The 23056-nt window shown below is 36.9% G+C and overlaps 1 protein-coding gene across 6 annotated transcripts in view; it reads right to left on the minus strand.

The window, feature by feature from the left end:
* Window positions 1-23056, minus strand: part of LOC131416217 (fatty acyl-CoA reductase 2-like) — a 119487-nt gene that overhangs the window by 2238 nt on the left and 94193 nt on the right. For 4 of the 6 annotated variants that reach the window (XM_058558573.1, XM_058558575.1, XM_058558574.1 and 1 more), the window contains 6 exons: window positions 22881-22999; window positions 21946-22013; window positions 19775-19946; window positions 9698-9827; window positions 6900-7027; window positions 4014-5977 (listed from right to left, as the gene is read on the minus strand). In XM_058558573.1, the coding sequence (XP_058414556.1) occupies window positions 5815-5977; window positions 6900-7027; window positions 9698-9827; window positions 19775-19946; window positions 21946-22013; window positions 22881-22999 (780 nt within the window). In that variant the 3' untranslated portion in view covers window positions 4014-5814. Of the gene's footprint in view, window positions 1-4013; window positions 5978-6895; window positions 7028-9697; window positions 9828-19774; window positions 19947-21945; window positions 22014-22880; window positions 23000-23056 lie in introns of those variants that run through there. The other 2 variants (XM_058558577.1, XM_058558578.1) reach the window with 2 other exon arrangements.

Consider the following 23056-nt stretch of genomic DNA (forward strand, 5'->3'; position numbering starts at 1 on the left):
CCCAGTTGCTGGGTTGTATTTTTATTTTGTTCCTGGTTTCCCTTGCCTTGCAGAAGCTCTTTAGTCTTATGAGGTCCCATTTGTTTATTTTTTCCTCAAGAGGAATTTTAATTAGAATTTTAGTTATTTTAGACTAATTGAATGTTGGTTCTGTGAATCTGCTTGTCAGCTCAATCAAATTTCAGAGTTTTCTTTTTCTTTTTTTTTTTTTTTTGCTGAAGAAGATTAGCCATGAACTAACATCTGTGCCAATCCTGCTCTATTTTATTGGGCCACTGGCACAGCATGGCTTGATGAGCAGTATGTAGGGATCTGAACCCGTGACTCCCGGGCCAGCAAAGTGGAGCATGTGCACCCAACCAGTACACCACTGGGCTGGTCCCTAGGGGTTTTTTTTTTTTGCTGAGGAAGATTAGCCCTGAGCTAACATCTGTTGCCATCCTCCTCTCTTTGCTGAGGAAGATCGGCCCTGGGCTAACATCCATGCCCATCTTCATCTACTTTATATGAGGGACGCCTGCCACAGCATGACTTGACAAGCAGTGCGTAGGTCCGCACCCGAGATCGGAATCTGCGAACCCAGGGCCACCGAAGCGGAGTGCATGATCTTAACCACTATGCCACTGGCCAGGCCCCAGGGTTTTTTTTTTTAATGGGAAGAAAACCAATATTGATTTAGATTTATTTTCTTTCAGTTAACATTGTTACAGTTAAGTATCTTTAAAAAGCATTTTAAAAGTTATTGTGGTACCTAAATATCATTTTAAATTGCTTCCATGTTTTCCAAATATCATATCAAAATTTTAGTGGAATTAATCTGACCCATTAAAACCAACTATAAAAGGAATTTCTTTAAAACAAAATCCTACTTTGCTCCATTTTAAAAGTTAAGAAAGGGCCGGCCCCGTGGCTTAGCGGTTGGGTGCACCTGCTCCGCTGCTGGCGGCCCGGGTTCGGATCCCGGGGGCGCACCGACGCGCTGCTTCTCCGGCCATGCTGAGGCTGCGTCCCACATACAGCAAGTGGAAGGATGTGCAACTATGACATACAACTGTCTGCTGGGGCTTTGGGGGAAAAGTAAATAAATAAAATTAAAAGTCAAGAAAGTCTTCCACCTGAAACTCCTTGAATAGTCAGGGTCAGATTTTTGGTGAATTCTTGGTTCTGAGCAGCCCTTTGCATGACGGATAATGAAGAATACCTGCTTGTTAGCATTTGTTTGTTTTTGCCTCACCAAGTATTTCTTTTCTATTGCAGAGAACGCTACTGACTTACCTGTTAGGTGGCTCTGGCTTGTGCCTGGGGTGCTTCTAGTAGGATACCCAACTTATCACTCAGCCCTCCTGTGCACTCTTTAGGGGATTCATAATATCTGTATGTATATATTCTAGCTTAACTACTTTAAAAGTTGAGATGTCAAATTATGTGAAATGGGTTTTTTAAAACGGTGTTTGCATACATTAGTCTATAAAAAGATGACATATTTAGGTGAATAATTCTCTGCTGCCATATTTGTACTCTTCAGACTACCTCTTGGGAAAAGCTTAACTCAATATCAGTCAGAATAACAGAAGTACTTCTAGTTTTCGACTTAGATGATTAATATCACTTTGGTCATGTATATATTATGGTAGAAAACACTGAATTTTTAGAATAAATAATTTACTAATACGAAATTTACCATCTTTAATACAACTACTTTGTAATTCATAAAGGAATGACTAAGATCTAATTTTTAAAGGTATAAGTAGAGATTTATTATGCATTCTGTCATTTTTTTGGCTTGGATTAGTAATTCAAGTAAAGAGTAAATTTATATACAACTCCTCTGTTTCAAAATTTAAAACTTTGAGTCTTGAACTTGGGTTCAAGATGCATATTTTTGATTGTTTAAAATGAGTTAAACCTGAGCCTTGGGATCTTGACTGTCTCACTGCGCTCTTTCACCTGGTACTGAAGTTCTCCTTCTGTCTGGGGCTCGGCAAACCTTCAGCGGGACAGTGAGCCCCTGTCAGCACTGTCCGAATTGAGATCGCCACTGTCACTGCCTTACGGGGCAATGCCTGGACTCATGTCCAAGTATTTCCTTCTTGTAGTTTTCCCCTGCTTTTGAAATATTTCTTTAGTGATGAAATCACTTTGCATTATTTTAAGCGGAAACTAACTGCCTTGGATGTTTTGGTTTTCTTTTAGTTTTTAAATTTTAAGAGAAGAGAACACAAAAGACTCATTTAGTGTCTCAGTCCTGAACATTTGGACTCTAAATAAAATGACAAATTTTGAAACAATTTCTTTGTCCTTTTATGATCATGTACCCCAAATAAGCCTCAGGTCTTTATATTTAAGCTTCTTTTTTTCCTGATAGGAAAACTACGTCAATATCACTTGGTTACATTTGCTTTTGTCCAGAGGAAGCTAAATCACTCTTTGACATTGGACTTGATTTTACGTTTTTCATATTAAAAATGAATGGTGAAAATTGAGCAGCTGACTCAAGTCTAAACCTATAAACAATTGAATACAAGATTATAATCAGTGAAACATTTCAATAGTTTTAGTAACTCAAAGTTGTATTGGGTATTTATCAAAAGGAATTAGATTAACAACTCGTCCAAATATCATAACTCATTTATGCTATTTTGTGTAATAATTTTAAGGTCAAACTCAGAAGGCGTGGGGGAAAAGTATGCATTAATGAAAGCTACATACTGAAGCAGACCTTCGGCAACAACTCATAGAACTATATAATAAAAACTGGAATTTCTTTCTATTTTCAGGCAGTTAAGTGCTTGAAATTTGGTGATTTCTTGTACTATACTCACCTTGAGTTTCTTTAAGGTATTTTTCTAGAATTCACACAAGTCGCCCAACATCACATCTCCCCACCCACATACAGGTCAAGATTGGAATCAGTATTTCAAATAAAGCAGAGACATCTAAAATATTTGTGTATCAGAAGAGCTCTTTCTAGCTATTAAAACTCAACTCCAGTTAAGTATCCTTTGCCATAACTGTATCTACACTTCACAGAACACTCTCAAGCTAGTTACATCTTAAAACCAGCAATTACTAGTTTTATTTTGTTAAAAAGTATATTTTTCAAAAGAAATCTAGGCAGTGAGCATTTTTCCATACCTGTTTGTGGGCTTATGGGACAACCATTACTTTTTACCATAGGTAGTTGCTTTGTTCTCAGAACATGATTACTGGATTTGCAGTTCTAGAAAAATAGCCATGTGGAAATTTGCATGTGATTCCTCTGAACTTTGAAAACTATTGATGTTTTTGGAAACTTGAGGCTGCCCTACTATAATTGTTATGTTCATTGTGAGATAACACACTACTTGGGTATTAGTGCCTTCTCAGATCAGTCTATATACATTTACCTCGAGATTCTAAATCAGTTATTTCAATGAGGTGTTAACTGGAGGTGAGGATATTAGGTTAGCACGAAATTGTGAGAAACGTCTTTCCGAGTTGTGTGCCCATCTGCCTTAACTCTTTCTAGTATTAACTGCCTCACGTCTTGACTGTCTGACTGTCGTCAACTCTGTAACATTTTTTACTGTATCAGGTATCTTGTGGATGCAGAATATAGGGATTACCAAAACTTCTTTTTCAACATGGAAATCTTTTGTTTGTACTTTCTATCCCCTTCCCCCCAAAAGTAGAAGGTTCTTTCTCATTGCATTGTCTATATTAGGCACTAAAATAATTATTAATTGGTCTTGATGTAAAATAATTAGGGATTTTCATTCATACACATACCTACTTTTATTGCTTAATCATCACAGGAGAATTTTATCCATGTCATTTCTCTAATGCCACAGATGGAACATGCTTCAGCGTGTAGACATAACCCAATTAATGGTGTCAGAAAAGTGAAGGATTATGTACCTATGTGTTAGTTCATATTTATCTGAAAGTTTCTTTGGAAGATTTTACCCTTTTTTGTTGGGAGGAGGGAGGAGACCTACTGCAGTGGTCGGCAGTTAAACAAAGACAACATGAGATGAGAGGAAAACATTTTTTAATTCAAATTTTCATTTAATCAAAAGTCAAAATGTGAATACTTGATCAGGGGAATTTAATGAATTGGTGAAGCATACAATAATCAAAAGATAGCAAATTCTTAGAACTATTTTATCCAATCTCATTGAATTATATAGATTTCCATTTTATCATATCTATAGTTTGTATCTCAATCAATGTCACTCAAAAGTATGTTCTAGACTTCTCAAACTAAAGGTCACCAGTTGCTTTGTTTTAGAGCTGGGTTGTCTGCCCTGGAAGTAGTTCGCAGAACTTAGATGAGATTGGGAAAGAGTTCCCCTAAAATGTCCTTTGTGGGGTTCAGAAAAATCTCAGGTAGCACTGGGCTAGGAGCAGCGCTTAAGGCCTTGTACACTTCAACAACCTGAATGTGCCTCTCTGAGTATTACCAATTATTCCAGAAAGTGAGCTTAAATACACCTGCCATTGTTAACATTTTATGCTTGTGTAATTTTCTAGGACTTGTGATTATTTTTAGTTGCTCAGGCCTCAGATATTATATTTGAATAATCACGTTCCTAACATGAAATGCTGTAATCCAACATGCACTGATCTCTCACATATGAGGAAAGTTGGAGTAACAGTTATATTTTTCATATAGGAATTTGGGAATAAATACAGTTTTTACTGATTAATTCACTTGCAGTATACATAAAATATTTTTAAACAAAACAACATCTATAGAGTCCCTTAATGAAGTCTATCCTCTCCTGCTGTACATTGTACAATTAACATTGTATAATTGGAATGATCAAGGTACTAGCAAGTCCTAGTGATCACAGAAGAGGCATCTTCCCCACTTTATAAAAAAAGACTAAAACTAGCACTGAAAATTTTATTGGAAATTTTGCTTTTCTGAGTGGGAAAGATCAGGGGGACTGGGTTTTTCTATGATTCTAGACTAGAACCTTCCTCTCCCATTAGTCACTCAGCTTGAGGCCTGAGCAAAATCAGCTTCAAAATAACAAGTTTGGTGACTTTATTGAATAAGAAGGAAACTCTTAAGACTATCAGGAAAACTTGTGATTCAAAAGATTTAGAAGTAATAGTTGTCAAATTCATATTACAAGAATTAATTTTTACCTAAAAGTATAATAAACTGAGTCCCAATGCCAATATACTTAAGCCCTCCTTCTCTGTATAATTGTTTACACCTCTTGGTTCTTTTTAGGTTTCAGAAGTGGGTGTAGTTAAGAAAAATGTTCCCCCCAGCCTTCACCCAGGACTCCATAAAGCACAGAGAGGAAGCAGAGACAGCAGTGGAGAATTATTTCACCTGCGGCATTTGTGAGGATGTTGAGACCATTCATCCTCTACTTATCTTGGTTTTAAACCTTTATACTGGGTTCCCCAGAACGGCTCCAAGGTTTTTGAACTGCCCTTCTTAGCATATTTCAGCTTCTACCATGAGTTCTTCCATGTTTATTCTGTCAACATTAGTCCTCTCAAGAAGAGCTAGATATGGGAAGATGGGTATACTGTGGTGTTTTATATTCAAGGGCATAGAATAGAGTGTTAGGAAACAATATGGAAGTAATTTTTTCCTAAAATATGTATGATTATAGGCTGGCATATGACTTGACTTCTCTCATTGAAATAAAAAGAACATATAGTTAAGAAATAGGGATGAATACATGACAGCACATTTGAGAGGTAATGAACTTGGGCCTATTCTTTGTTACTTCCTAATCTTGAGAACCGTAGTTTGCTGTTCTAGAGGTATCTGAGAGGTTCCAGATAAAAGGAGATTGTCAAATGTTCTTAGACCTTGAGCGTGCTGGATGCTCTAACGTAGGAGACGAATTTATAACAGAGGCTCACGATGAAGAACCAGACATTCCGAGCGATCTGAGATTTGGCAATGAGAAGGCGCCAGGCGATGAGGAAGAAGGCGGTATTGAAGAGGTAGTGAATGTTTCGGAGCCTGGGGAACAGACATATATAACCAAAGTGAAAACAGTGCCAAATACCCAACTATGTTGTCTGAAGCATAAACGTGTCTTTTCCTGGCTGTGACCAGCAAATAATTAGCTCATGGGGTATGTGGCCAGACCTGATGACCTTCTGATTTTTATCATTTATTTCCACAACATTCCTTCTGAATAATCAGATTTCCATAATATTCTCCTGACTAGTTTCTCTTTCTCATACCTCTCTCTACTTTAACCTGTCTTACAAACATGACTAACATAATCTTTCTTAAATATACTTTGACCATATTACCATATCACAAATCCTTCCTGGTTCTTGTTCACTAGAGCGTAGGTTCTAAAGTTCTTAGCTGGCTATTCAAGCAAGCTTCCTCTCTATGCAATTTATTTTTCCATCCGTATCATCTCTGCATTAAGAATCCTTTGCTTCTACCAGAATTATACCAGACTGCTAGAATTCTTTGTCCCTTAGGGATTGATGACTGAAAGAAATTTAAGGCAATTGAAGGGCTTGAAGAGTGGTTAAATGATTTGCCCATGTTAAATAGTACAATCAAGTTTCCTGCCTTTTGGGTATTCTTTCTCTTTATCATTTATGACAGGAGGTGGCAGGATCCACATTTGAGTGGATCCTGTACTTACCATGTGTTACTCTGGACCAGTTACCTTCTTGAGCCTAAATAGCTGTTTGATAAAAATGGGATAACCAAAATGACACCTGCCTCATAGAGATGCGGTAAAGTCTAAATGAAACAGTGCACTACAGGGCATAGTATACAGGGAAGGACCTCTAATGTAGTGAATGCTAGAAAAAATGTTAATTCCTCCCCTCCACCAGTCAAATTTCATGTCTGGTATAAAATCAGATATACACGGTAAGTGCTCAATAAATATTAACTGACTGATTATGCTTACCTTTTTAAGTGTTGCTTTGCTTCTGGGATCCCAGCCATATCCTCTTTCAATAAGTACTTCTTAACTCCTAAAACATAATTTTCAATGTACTCCAACCAGTTCAACTGGCACACATCGAAGTTGAATACCTGAAAAGTAAGAAGAGATTATGGATTGCTGGAACCACACTGCTGGACGCTTTGTCCATTCAGTGAATTTTCTTTTACATAAATGACTGACATCAGTTCGGAAGACTTAGGTTGGACCCTCCAAAGGAGATTATTTGAATTGTTATTTCAGAGGCACTAACAATATGGATTAGCATTTACACAGGAATATTTAAACATGGGTCAAGCGCACACATGTGACCTTGAAGAAGTCTCGTGAGGGAAGTTTAAGGAACTGGTATTAGTCTGGCAAAATGAAGTCTTTACTTCATTTCAAGTAAATGAGGATTAATTATTTTTAAAAGTGATGAAATAGTATGTTAGGGACCAAAACAAATTACACATCTTTTCTTTTCCATTCCTAAATTTTGGTGTTGTCCCCTTGGTCTACCATCCTTATTCCTACAATATCACAACTTCGTTATGCAGATTAAGGTAAGCTTTGGGAAGCAAAGCCTTAAGGAACAGCTTAACAGAACTTATATTCTGTATTTGCTTTAGAGATGTTGTCCATTATGTCCTTCAAATGAAGTCCTTCATAAAAAACCATGTCTTTTAGAGTTAAGTGGTAGAAAAACTTTGCTTCTCATGGAACACTAGTATATTCTTTCCTCTTGGACAAAGAATGCCATGACACTATATTTTTCTTTTCAATTTGTCTCCAAAAAGCTCAAGAACAAATTCCCTGCTTAACTGCAGTGACTGAGTAGGATCTTGTAGACTCCCTATGGACATTCTATTTTTTCATTCCTATCCTTGACTCATTTTAATACGTATTTTCCCTGGTTTTATGTTTTATTTCTATTTTATTCTTTTATTATAGGTGTTTATTTCAAGTTATCTCAAATCTTTCTGAAATAATTTGGAGTATTAACCAACAGAACAGATGAGAGGAACAAGTTCCAGAGAGCTTCACAGACTTGTCCAAAAGCTGAATTGCTTTCCAAAAGTTATTCTGTATCACTGTTTGCATATGTTTATTTTCCACAGTATCACTAAATATTACTTATTCATCTATATAAATAGAGGCTTTCATTTTTATACTATTTCACATTTCTAAGTCAGATTTCAATGAGGCCCTAGTTTGGAATCCTCATTCCATATGGCAAATCAAATTGAATTCTGAGCCACACCAGAGTTTGGCAATTACATTCAAGTATTCAGGACTATTACCTTTGCTAAGATATTTTGAAAGCATATGTTAAATCCACTGCAGCTTTGATTTTTTTCCTCCAAATTTTTAGTTATTTTAGGTTAAAAGTAAAATATCAAAAATGAAACTCTAAGCTCAGTACCTTTAGAATTCTTTAGATGGGTAAATTCCATGGAGAAAATGCAATCAGGATAAGCCTACATAAAATTTGAAGCTAATATTTAAAATAATTTACAATAGCTTGAGCTTTTTTGTTTCTTTTAATAAGCTGATTTGGATATCATCCATGCATTTCAAATACAAGTGCTTAGAAGAATTTTGTCTATACAAGGTATGTAAACATTTCTGAAAATAGCTCTATTTCATGTCAATTTTAGAGGTACTCAGCAATGATTTGAGTTAAAATATCCCTCTAAATCTCACCTGGTGTATTTAATATAACATTTATGGGGTTGGGCTTTGCAAGTAACCCTTAAGTTTCATGACATGAAATAATACTAGGACTTGGATGTGAATCATGCTCTATGAGGCTGGTATGTGGGAGTGAAACCCTTAGCTGGCAGGTGAGGCTGGCCAGCCATCTAACTTTTACTTCTCAATAGGACTTGGTTTCTTCTACATGCTGTCAAGTGCAAGATAAATCAAGAAATGCTTTTCTCTTTAAAAAATTTTAGTGGAAAATGTCAACAAGAGAGTGAGAAATTTAGAGTTTAATTGAAAACTAAGGGAATGCTCAGGGAACACATGACTCTTTGAGAAAAAAGAAGGAACATGTACAAAGTATAAAAGATTTCTATATTTGTGAATTTTGGAATATGCAAAGATTTCAGTACTTCACGTTTTTGACTGCCAAGAAGCTAATGTAAAGAAATGAATGGCACTCTTGCTAGGCAATTAAAGTGAAGACCTGTCTTGAGAAATAAAAGTCTGAATTGTCTAAGAGATACCATTATAAGGAGGATGGTTGCCATGCTAGAGAGAGGGTGATACAGATGGAGGGAGGTCTTAGATGGGACAGAATGCATAGGAGTAGGAGTTAGCTTTAAAAAGATAAGGAAGGAGCTGTAGCTTTGGAGATGCAGACTGATTTTGCATTGACATGAACAGTGGATGAGGGAATTTATGAGCAATAAAATTATTATTTTTCATTGAAGTCATATGCTGTGGACAGTAGGGGAAAGGTAGAGGTACCGAGGGTTTGTTGAAAAGATAACAGCTACTGGGGATGAACAAAGTGTTGAAACGAAGCATATGAAATATGACTGCTGAGTAGAGTGAGGATCTAAGCAAAGTCCAAGAACTTAGATCTCTTACCTACATTAACCTTTTTTCTGCAATTGTGTCAATAGCATTGACTGGTTTTTCTTAGCCAAAAAAAGAAAGAAAAAATTCTGTATATATAACTAAAACTTCCTTAATTTATCAGCTTTTCAGGTCAAATACTTCTAAATTTCAAATGAGTAAGATTCTCCTGTTGGTCATGTCAGTGCTGTCCTTACCCTCCGGTCCTCAGGACTCAGCCTGGACATCAGCATTTCTGTATTGTCTGTGCTCCATTCCCAAGTCTGTTTGATGAAATACTCCACTAAGGAAAGGCTTCTTATAAGCTGATTCATGAGCTTTGTCATCCTGAGGTAAAGATCAGATAGGAGCAAATATCAGCACACTACTGATGGCTGCTTCCCTGTTCCTCTATAGGTGTATGACAAATAATTATTGAGAAAATACAAAAATTATCCCTCTCCTGTGTCCCCCAATTCCTCATTACAACTCTTGTTCTTTTTTTCCCTTGCACATTAACTGTTGAAGAAGGAAAGGAGATGAATCTAAAGGAGCTTGTTCTATCAGGTGTTTCAATACCACCCCACTCCTCCTCTTCCTCTTTCCTACCATCTCTTTCTCAAGAGCAGCAAAAATTTAAAAAACTGAGCCAGACATACAGCCTTAATAATACACTGTTCATTCTTTGCATTCTGAGGTAGACAATTAGAAAACTTACTTTTCTTCTTTATTGTATGTTCTTGGATTAAAAAAAAAAATTCAGAGTGACGTCAGCATCATGGCAGAGTGACCTTTCCTCTAAACTCTCCCTGGATAAGATACAACCAAAGTGACATTCACATACCAACAAAGGACACTCACACAACACAAAAGGATGTCTGAGAGAGCCACGCAGCACCACAGCTGAGAGTGGACGTGCTGGAGCCCCCGGAGGAAGTGGGGAGAGGTAAGTAGAAATCCTCCCCCTCCATGTTCAATCTCTGACTAAGAGTCCGCACGTCTCCCAGAGGTGGGGGGGGCAGGCCTCTGCGGGAAAACCATCGCTCTCCAAGTTCTCTCACAGCCTGTGGGAAATTCCCATACAGAGGAGTCATAACTCTTGTGGGGGTGCCATCAACATCTGAGCACTGCAGCAGAGCAGAGAGCAAGGGAAGAACGAGAAGCTCCCCAGGATCGGGGGGGAAAAGAGAAAGCCCCTCTCCCCTGCACGCCTGGCACTTCAGCTCAGCCGGTCAGCCAGAGCACTTGTGGAGCACAGTGGGCTCAGAAAACACAGACCTTGATCCCCACCCAGTGGCAGCAGGTGGAAACTGCAACCAGATATTTTTAGGCTGTGGAAAAACAAGCACACATCAGCAGGCACTATGCAAAAATATATTAAATTTCCAGACAAGGAGGAAAATACAAGCACCCAGAAATCAACCCTGAAGGCAGAGAAATTCATGACTTAAATGACAGAGAATTCAAAATAGCTATCATAAAAAAGCTCAATGAATTACAAGAAAACACAGATAAACAACTTAATGATATCAGGAATTTCTTCACAAAAGAGATTGAAACCATAAAGAAAAACCAAACAGTATTGTTGGAGATGAACAACACAATGGAGGAAATAAAGGAAAATCTGGAATCTTTAAAGAACAGAGCTGACAATATGGAGGAAAGAATTAGCATTATTGAGGATAGGAATGCCGAAATGCTCCAGATAGAGGAGGATAGAGAACTAAGACTTACAAGAATTGAAGAAATTCTCCGAGAACTATGTGACTCGATTAGGAAATGCAACATAAAGATTATAGTTATTCCTGAGGGAGAGAAGAGGGAAAAAGGAACAGAGAGGATGTTCAAGGAAATAATAGCTGAGAACTTCCCAAATCTGGGGAAGGAGCTGGAAATACCAGTGAATGAAGCCAACAGATCACCTAAATATATCGACAGGAAAAGACCCTCTCCCAGGCATATAGTAGTAAAGCTGGCAAAAGTCAATGACAAAGAAACAATATTAAGGGCAGCTAGACAAAACAAAAAATAACGTACAAAGGAATTCCCATCAGGCTCTCAGGAGATATTTTGACAGAAACATTACAGGCTAGGAGAGACTGGAATGATACGTTCAAAATTCTGAAAGACAAAAACTTCCAGCCAAGAATACTCTATCCAGTAAAAATATCCTTCAAATATGATGGAGAAATAATGTTTACCAGATAAACAAAAGCTAAGGGTGTTCATTGCCACGAGTCCCCCACTACAAGAAATGCTCAAGAAGGCCCTCATGCCTGAAAAAAAGAGAGAAAGAGGAGACAAAGCTTTGAGCCAGGAGAAAAATAGGTAGACGAAATCAAAAAAAATGGCAGCTCTCTATCAGAATAAGTTAGCAAACAATTAATTACCAAAATCAAAGATTAAGGAAAGGAAAACACCAAAAACAAATATAACCTCATCACTTTAAACACACACTCACAACACGAGATGGAATAAGTTGTGACAATAATAACTTAGAAAGGGAAGAGGAAAGGGATTGAATCGACTTAGTCCAAGGAAATAAGAGGTCATCAGATAATGGACTATCTCATCCACAAGATTTTTTATACAAACCTTAAGGTAACCACTAAATAAAGAATCAGAACAGAATTACATATGATAAATAAAGGGAAAACTAAACGAGTCATCATACAGAACTACCAAAATGAACTGGTAGTCCAAAACACATGGGATGAGAAACAAAGGAAATGCAAAAGAACAAGAAAATGAGTGATAAAATAGCAACATTTAGCCCTCATATATCAATAATTACTCTAATTGTAAGTGGATTGAATTCCCAATCAAAAGACACAGAGTGGCAGGATGGATTAAAAAGCAAGACCCCACAATATGCTGCCTCCAGGAAACACATCTCAGCTCTAAAGACAAACACAGGCTCAGAGTGAAGGGATGGAAGGCAATACTCCAAGCTAATGGCAAACAAAAGGAAGGAGGTGTGGCCATACTTATATCAGACAAAGTAGATTTCAAGATAAAACAGGTAATGAGAGACAAAGAGGGGCAATATTTAATGATAAAGGGACACTCCACCAAGAAGACATGTCAGTTATAAATATATATGCACCCAACAGAGGAGCACCAAAGTACATAAAGCAACTATTAAAAAACCTAAAAGGAGATGTTAACAACAACACAATAATAGTAGGGGATCTTAATACTCCACTTACATCAATGGATAGATCATCCAGACAAAAAGTCAATAAGGAAATAGTGGACTTAAAAACTGGACAAGATGGACTTAATAGACATATACAGAGCACTCCATCCCAAAACAGCAGACTATACATTCTTCTCAAGCATGCATGGAACATTCTCAAGGATAGACCATATGCTGGGAAACAAGGCAAGCCTCTATAGATTTAAGAAGACTGAAATCATAACAAGCATCTTTTCCAACCATAATGCTATGAAACTAGAAATAAACTACAAGAAAATAACTGGGAAAGTGATGAAGATGTGGAGTTTAAACAACATCCTATTGAACAACCAATGGAACATTGATGAAATTAATGGAGAAATCAAAAATATCTGGAGACAAATGAAAATTAAAATATGCCAGACCAAGTCAAATGCGATGCAGCAAAAGCAGTCCTGAGAGGGAAACTCATAGCCATACAGGCCCACCTTAACAAACAAATAAGTAACTTTAAATTATGCCTAACAGAACTACAAAAAGAAGAACAAACAGAGAGCAAAATCAGCAGAAGGAGAGAAATAATAAAAATTAGAGCAGAAATAAATGAAATTGAAACCAAAAAAAACAGTAGAAAGGATCTAAACAAAGAGTTGGTTCTTTGAGAAAATAAAGAAAATTAACAAACCCTTAACCAAACTCACTAAGAAAAAAAGACAGAAGGCTCAAATAAAATTAGAAATTAAAGAGGTGAAATTACAATGGATACCACAGAAATACAAAGGATTATAAGAGAATACTATGAAGAACGATATGCCACCAAATTGGACAATCTAGAAGAAAGGGATAAATTCTTAGACTCATACAACCTCCCAAAACTGAACCAAGAAGAATAGAGAATCTGAATAGAACAATCACAATCAAAGAGATTGAAACAGTAATCAAAAACCTCCCCCAAAATAAAAGTCCAGCACCAGAGCTTCTCCAGAGAATTTTACGAAACATTCAAAGAAGACTTAATACCTATCCTTCTCAAACTATTCCAAAAAATAGAGGAAAATGTAACACTTCCTAACACATTCTACGAGGCCAACATCACCCTGATACCAAAGCCAGACAAGGACAATACAAAGAAGGAAAACTACAGGTCAATATCGCTGATGAACATAGATGCAAAAATCCTCAACAAAATATTAGCAAACCGCATACAGCAATATGTTGAAAAGATCATACACCATGACCAAGTGGGATTTATACCAGGGACACAGGGATGGTTCACTATCCGCAAATCAATCAACGTGATACACCACATTAAAAAACGAGGAATAAAAACCACATGATCATCTCAATAGATGCAGAGAAGGCATTTGACAAGATCCAACATCCATTTATGATAAAAAACTCTCAACAAACGAGTATAGAACAAAAGTACCTCAACATAATAAAGGCTATATATGACAAACCCACAGCCAACATTATACTGAATGGGGGAAGTCTGAAAGCCACTCATCTGAGAACAAGAACAAGACAAGGATGCCCACTCTCACTATTTTTATTCAACACAGTACTGGAGGTTTTAGCCAGAGCAATTAGGCAAGTAAAAGGAGTCAAAGGAATCCAAATAGGCAACACAGATATGAAACTCCCACTATTTGCAGATGACATGATTGTATATATAGAAAACCCTGAAGAATCCATTGGAAAACTATTAGAAATAATCAACAACTACAGCAAAGTTGCAGGGTACAAAATCGACTCACAAAAATTAGTTGCATTTCTGTATACTAATAATGAACTGAGAGAAAGAGATCTCAAAAAGATAATTCCATTTGCAAACACAATAAAAAGAATAAAATACTAGGAATAAATCTAACCAAGGAGGTGAAAGACCTATACAATGAGAACCATAAGACATTATTGAAAGAAATCAATGATGACATAAAGAAATGGAAAGATATCTCATGCACGTGGATTGGAAGAATAAACATAGTTAAAATGTCTATATTACCTAAAGCAATCTACAGATTCAATGCAATCCCAATCAGAATCCCAATGACATTCTTCATGGAAACAGAGCAAAGAATCCTAAAATTCATATGGGGCAACAAAAGACCCTGAATAGCTAAAGCAATCCTGAGAAAAAAGAACAAAGTTGGAGGCATCACAATTCTTGACTTCAAAACATACTACAAAGCAATAGTAATCAAAACAGCATGGTACTGATACAAAAGAGACATATAGATCAATGGAAGAGAATTGAAAGCCCAGAAATAAAACCACACATCTATGGACAGCTACTCTTCGACAAAGGAGCTAAGAACATAGAATGGAGGAAAGAAAGTCTCTTCAATAAATGGTGTTGGGAAAACTGCACAGCCACATGCAAAAGAATGAAAGCAGACCATCAGCTTTCACCATTCACAAAAATTAACTCAAAATGGATCAAAGACCTGAAGGTGAGACCTGAAACTATAAAACTACTAGAAGAAAATATAGGCAGTACACTATTTGACATTAATCATAAAAGAATCTTTTCAGATACCATGTCTACTCTGACAAGGGAAAGTAAAGAAAAAATAAGCAAGTGGGACTTCATCAGACTAAAGAGCTTCTACAAGGCAAATGAAACCAGGATCAAACTGAATAGACAACCCACCAGCTGGGAGAAAATATTTGCAAATCATATATCTGACAAGTGGTTAATCTCCATAATATATAAAGAACTCACACAACTGAACAACAAAAAAACAAACCACCAGATCAAAAAATGGGCAGAGGAAATGAACAGACACTTCTCCAGAGAAGATATGCAGATGGCCAATAGGCACATGAAAAGATGTTCAACATCACTAATCATCAGGGAAATACAAATCAAAACTACACTAAGATATCACCTGACACCCATGAGAAGAACTATAATCACCAAGACAAAAAACAACAAATGTTTGAGAGGTTGTGGAAAAACAAGAACCCTCATTCACTGCTGGTGGGAATGCAAACTGGTGCAGCCTCTAGGGAGAGCAGTATGGAGATTCCTCAAATATTAAAAATAGAAATATCTTATGATCCAGCTATCCCACTACTGGGAATCTATCCAACGAACCTGAAATGAACAATGCAAAGAGGCCTATGCACCTCTATGTTGATTGCAGCATTATTCACTATAGCCAAGAAGTGGAAGCAACCCAAGTGTCTCTCTACTGATAACTGGATCAAGATGATGTGGTATATATATACAATGGAATACTACTCAACCATAAAAAAGACAAAATTGTCCCATTTGCAAGAACATGGATGGACCTGGAGGGTAGTATGCTAAGCAAAATAAGCCAGAGAAAGACAAACACCAGTTGATTTCACTCATATGTGGAATATAAACCAACACACGGACAGAGAGAACTGTATGGTAGTTACCAGGGGTAAGAGGATTGGGGGGTGGGCACAAGGGGTGAAGGGATGCATTTATATGGTGACTGACAAACAATAATGTAAAACCAAATTTCACAATGTTATAAACTACTAAGACATCAATGAAAAAAAAGGGATTTATCTGATGTCTTAGTATATAACTTCTGGGCATGAGTGGTGACTGTATTAGCATCTGGTGAACTGAAAGCAGCTGTCAATTGTAATGTAGATTTAATAGGAAAAGAATTTACTTGTTGATAACCTACTGTGTTAGGCATGGTGCTGATACTTTTAAAAAATGTCTCCATTAATTCTCATAACATCCCTGTTAGGTAGGTATTTATCTACATTTTTATGAATGGGCAAAGTGAGCTTAAGATAGATTAAGTAGCCACAATAATATAATGAGTGTCAAAGCCAAACCATTCCAACCCAGTTTTGACTAACCTCAAAAGCCTCTGCTTTTGTAATCTCACCATCCTGTGTCCCATAACCTAGGATGGACCACATCTTCCAATTCCGTGGGCATGACTTGGACCAGCTCTGTGTGAGAACTTCCCAACTTGACAACAACTTACAAAGAGCTTTCATACGTAAACTTATTTGATCCTCACAATATGACTCTGTGAGGCAGTCAGGATCTGTATTATTTATCTTCATCTTACAGAAGGATTAATAGGTTCAAGATCACATAGCTAATGCTCAAACTTAGGTCGTCTGGCTACAAATCACCTTTGGCCTATAGAACATTTGATTTTTATCTTAGGCCAGTCTTGGTACTTGCTAGTAGTGATTACTGTAGTTGACCCACTAATGACTTATGATGCTATTTGGGGAATTTGGTCTTATTTCTGGTCAAATCTTAATGCCTATACACCTAATGACTTATGAGGTTCTTCTCTCATTGTATCATGAAAAATTCTTAGGCGGGAGGTAGAATCATTTTTCCCTGATACAAACATCACAATAGGCTTCCATTTAGCTCTTATTATCTAACATCTTTGCTATAGACTGAATATTTGTATCCCCCCAAAATTCATATGTTGAAACCTATTCCCCACAATGTGACAGTATTTGGAGGGCGAGACTTAGTGTCCTTATAAGAGACCCCAGAAATCTCCCTCACCTTCCCAGCATATGAGGACATAGAGAGAAGATGGATCTCTAGGAACCATGAAGCAGGCCTTCAACATCTGTCTTGATCTTAGACTTCCCAGTCTCCAGAACTGAGAAATACATTTCTGCTGTTTATAAGCCATCCAGACTATGATATTCTGTTATAACAGCCCAAGGGACTAAGACAATCTTGATCTATTCTATAACTCTGCTGTAAATGATGTGATTTCAATGTTTATTTTAATTTTTAAAAATAATCATTGTACAATGATATCATTGTATGTACAGAATGATATCAGCATAATAGAATTTTTTCTAGAAAGAATACATTTATTATTCTCAGGTAGAGAAGGTATTCTTAATAGATTAAATGCAAAAGCCATAAAGGAAAAGAGTGATTCATTTTATCACATAAAAATTTAAGACTTCTTTAGTAATAATAGTGGTTACTATATTCTATGCACTCTTATGTAAAACCCTACAAAATAAATATGATTACTGTCCCCTTTTTTCAGGTGAGGAAGTTAGGATTTAGAGAGGTTAAGTAATTTAGGGCTTATATGGCTAAATTGGTGAAGCCAGGATTTAAAGCTGGAAGTCTGACTTCAAACTCCAGGCTCTTAAGACTTACGTTACATGTAGCTTCCCTTCTCTTACAAAAAGCTTCATAATCAAAATTACAAGATAAGAAACTGACTTGGAGAAACTACATTAAATATATATTTACACACACACACACACACACACACACACACACACGAGTTTCCATAAATTAATAAGGACAACTCAACAGAAAAGTAGGTGAGAAGCAGAAGCAGGCACCTCACAGAGGAGAAAACGTGCACATCCACTGAACGGGTGAAAGCCTGGTCCCTCCAGCCCTCAGGGGAATGCCAACCGAAGGAACAGAGACACCGCTCCTTGTCTTTAGTCTGACAGTTCAAAGACTGATTTTTGCAAAGTATTGATGAGGGTGGAAAAAAACAGATTTGCACCCTCGTGTGCTGATGTGGTAGTGCAAACTGACAGAGCCTACCTTTAGGGCAACCCTGCAGTAGTCAAAATCCAGATCCCCCCCGCCAGTCCAGCAATCGCACTCTTGGCATCCACCCCAGACCCAGGGGCACATTCTGCAAAAACGCATGTGCGCTGATAATCGTTGCCCTGTTGTTTGTCACAGGGGGAAAAAAAGATGACGCTAGACAGAATGACATAGATTTTCACGGAACATTAGTGAAAAATGTTGGAAAATATGTAGCATTGGTTTATATACACACGCACACACTGCAAAGCAAAACTATATTTACATATGTCCATATATGGTTGTACATGCATAGAAGATTACACCCAAAGACACTTGGGGAGGGAAAGGGTCTAGAAGGATTCCAGCACTTTCTGCCATAAAGATTGTTCTTAAAATTCCTATCACAAAACAAACCTACCCATTTCCCACAAATATCACCATTTAATTTCTCACAAACAAAACTCATGATGATTTTTGTTGGGTCCCTTCCTCCTGTATTTTTCTTTTCTACTTACTGAACTTTGCTCTCTATCTAGGTCTTCTTACAACTGTGATATATTTTAAAGGCTTTAGCATTTCTGCCTACAATGTTTGGTCTTTCTTTTTTTCCTCTCTTTATTTAATAAGCCCATGCAGATATCTTTGCCATAGCCACAGTGTCCCCTTTTCATCTTGCTTAAGAAGAAACTGACAATTACTGAGTTATGAGCTCTAAATGAGGTCTCAGAAAATTTGGATAGACTTTACATTGCCTAAGTTTTAGACGTTTGCTGTGCTAATAAGAATGGGAAATTACACATGCTGAGAAAGATTTCCTCCCTTACAAAGGGGCTAGCACAGAAGGCCATAGAATTCATGCTTCTGATTCTCGATCACAGGAATTGCCTTTGGTAATAATAATAATGATGATGCCTCAGACACATATAATATTACTCAAGTGAGGCAGAGAGAGAGAAAGATATGTCCTATGTCACACAGCTGGCTGGTGCTAGCTCAGCATCAGCACACTTTTGTCTCTACCTTGTTCCCTGTGATTTCTTCTCTCATTTGTAGGTGGCAGTCAATCTAGTTCAAGTTTCTCCAAATCTTTCCTTGGTCACTCCCTTTGAGATTTCTTTAAATCTTTCCCTTAGCTTCTCTTTTCTCATTTGTAAAATGGAAACGATGGGAATGTCCTCCTTGGGGTGTTGTGAGAATGAAGATGAGATCATCATGCATCGTCCCATGTGTGTGTCAGTAAGACTGTTTCCATTATTGTACATTTTAAGATTATCTAACAATTTAGAAAACCCCAGACACGAGTCTCAGTTGCTTTTCTTTTTGGGCAGATGACCACTTGCTGAATTTATCAAGCAAGTTCCTTAACACGTAACTTCTTCTATTATGATGGAGGATTTCTAAGGTAGAGGTCCTCTGGGGCTGCTCACTACTGCTACTTTGTCCCAAATTTATATATATGTGTGTTAGATTCAGTTGTCACCTGTGATCCCCAGCTGAAGGGAGGGCTAAGGACTTTGGGGCCCTAGTCTTCCATGCAGTGACACTCTTAAAGCTACTGACCCAACTTCTCACCTGGGCTTCCTTCCTGTGAGCCACAGACAGAAGTCATAGATGATGGCAGGGGCACGGTGGCTGACTGTATTCCAGTAAAGGGTTGTGATGGTGTTGGTTGTGAAGTCAGCATTGGGCCTCCTAAAAGCTTTCTCAAATGGGAATTTTTTGACGGTTGCCAAGACTTGCGGTCCTGGGAAAAAACAACAGAATAAGTGCTGAGTCTAGGAGCGTATAAACTCATTGTGGTGGATGGCGTTTACAATGGGTTAAAATAATAAAGACTAAAGATTTTCTGTGTAGAGTCAAGAATCAATTTTTGAGAACAATATTAAGATTTTGATGCCGGGCAAGTGGTCACCTGCAAAATCAAACAATGTGAGTGGGTAAGAATTGGATCCTTTTCTTGAAACCTTTACGCTAAGACAACTTCTTGGGGACATAGTTTTAGTCAATACAGTGAAGTATTGTTCAGAAAAACTTAAATCCATCATTCAATTCCTAGGTTATCCAGGAACCTTTATTAAAGTGTAAGTAAAAGTGAGAAAATAAAGGCAGGATTTCTTTGTGCTGGTTCACTTTAAATACCACAGTCTTCTACTTCTTTGGTATTCCTACATCTTTGGGAATATGCCAGACTCAGTTGTCCACTCTTGTCTCCAGAGTTTTGTTCATAATAATCTTTTTCTTTTTATATTATAACTTAGATAAAACCTAATTAACAACTTTTAATGTACATTTGTAAATTCAATAATTCTTTTCAAAAGATATTCATTTGAATTCAATTTTGATTTATTTACGTAGAATTTTCAAAGAATACGCCTAAGTTCATTATTCTATTATGATGAAGACATCACTTATTAAGGTAATATGATTATTGTCCTCCTTAAAAGACACTACCTGGAAATCTATATGAAAAATGTGTACACTATATATACAAAGAAACATCTGATCCAGGACTCTTTTCCTCCCAGAGGGATTCATATTCACTTTTAAGAGTCACTAATGGAGTAGTTATTGCACATTCAAGAGAGGCAAGCAATCTGTCTTCTACCTGTATTTCAGGCACCAGCTCCCCATATGAATTTGAATAGCTCATACTCTCTCTGGGCCTCATATGTGAAATAAAGTGAGCACTATTTATTTTAGATTATTTTTAAGATCACTTTCAACTATGACTCTCTAATTTTATAAAACAGATAGTAAGCATTTTCAGCATGGAAGAAGACTATTTTGAATCTCAGAAATGGAATTTACCTGTAGCATCTTTTTATTTAAGAGCTGAAGATATCTCATTTGATTCTATTAATGCTTTCTTTTTATGAGTGGTATCTTAATTCTGTTACTGAGGTAAAGGAGATTTATTTTTATTTCCAAATGGTTTCAGAACTATTTAGACATAGGATCTAAATAACTGGATATATGATCTAAAGAACTTTGATGGTAGTAGATAATTTCATTTAATTTTTACTGAACTAATAACTTTGCAAATAGAATAGCACAGCAGAGTGCTCTGAACTGAAAACTAGATTCTAACAAGTCAAGTACATTTACTTTTTTTTCTACATCTAGTACCTAAACAACAACTAGATGATCTAAAAGTTTCAGATATTCACAAGAAAATCAACTCCTAAACAGACAAAGGAATACAGGATCGGTTAGATAATTTTCTATTATATGCAGAGTTAATTACTTCAATTCAACAAAACACTTTCAAGGTCACACTCATGGCTAACTGCATAAATTAATGAAGAGTATCACTGACTCAATAACAAAAGTTAATATTACTGGACTTTTCTAAATCCGCTTGGTCATTGATCATTTCGCATTCTCAGTGATGTAGCAAAGGGGCAAGGGATGTGCGCATGCGAGCAGTTGCCTCGGGAGGAGGAGTATTTTATCATTGACATTGCTTATAATTGCTGACTTTTACTTGGCTTTATTTATTTTTTAAATCTCTATAGCCAATGGACCTCATTGCTTACAATCACGAGATGTTCCCACTGGCCCCTTTCTTTGGTATACTCAGTCATTCTAGCTAACTTGCACACATTTACAATTTGCATTATTTTATCTTGTTTTAGACTCTAAGCTCCGTGACGCACTTTGTCTACCTTTTCCCCTGTGGCAGACACTAATAGTGTGTGGGCAGTCGCTAGTAGATATGTAGTTACATCACAATAGGCACTTACCCATTTTGCCCCAATTACAGGGATTGAGGTTACCAGATGTACAGTGGTAGATTAACATTGACTTAGGTCTGGAAAGTGAAATAAAATTAGGTAAATACAACAAAATGGAGAACTAATGAAAGAAAGAGAAGGGAAAATAACATTTAGACAAAGTTACTTCAATAATTCCCATGACTAAGGCAACCTATGCAACACTTCCATCTTTGTTCCTTCTTTGGGTTAATAAGCAAAATGGAAGAAGACTAGGAAAAGTGTGTGTGTGTGTGTGTGAAAGAGATCTCAAATAGGTTAACATATCTGTGGAGCAAATGGAGGTGCCATGATGATGAGAAAGCAGGTTATATTTCTAACTTCTGGACATGGTTACTGGGCAAAAATATAGGCTATGTTTTCTCATAAATCTGGTTAAGCCGTGCTGAATTGGAAACATCTAAATGTCTGACTTCAAATAAGAAAATATTAATTCTGTTTACCTTTTACTAACAGAGCCAAATATGCAAATAACCTATTTTTTTCCTTTGTACTAGGAAATACCCCCCACATGGTGATCTGAATTTTTGGCATTTATCAGGAACTGAGCAGTTCCATAAAATATAAATGTGTTCTCATTTCATCTATTTTTATTTCCTTTGCCTTAAAAAAGGAAGCTGTATTTCAGATTACTAAATAGAAAGAAAAGCTTTTTGGTTATTAAAAATTTTATGGTTAAATGAATTAAAGACTTTATTACTTTATGATCAACGAAGTAGTAAGCAGTATTTATAAAACAACTCAATGCACATATGATGGCTTATTTGGAACTATACAAATATCGAAACAGATGCCCTCTCACATTTGGGGTATTCTATGATAAAATGAATATAATCTGAAAATAAGCCTAACATATTCACTCTCCTCCTCATCAAATCCTTGAAAGCCCGCTTAAGCATCCACACCTGTGAACTGCCGTGTACCATCCTACAGCCAAGGTGAGGTTGACGACTATATCAACTGGAACTACATCTAAGACATCCTTCGGAGTAGCTCTTAAGGCCCGAAGAAGTCCTTTCCCGGTCTGCACAGGAAAAAGATCATCAAATATTAAACCAGAGCTTAAGTAACAGCTGGATCT

Source organism: Diceros bicornis, chromosome 17, assembly GCF_020826845.1.
Source record: "Diceros bicornis minor isolate mBicDic1 chromosome 17, mDicBic1.mat.cur, whole genome shotgun sequence".
Lineage (NCBI taxonomy): Eukaryota > Metazoa > Chordata > Mammalia > Perissodactyla > Rhinocerotidae > Diceros > Diceros bicornis.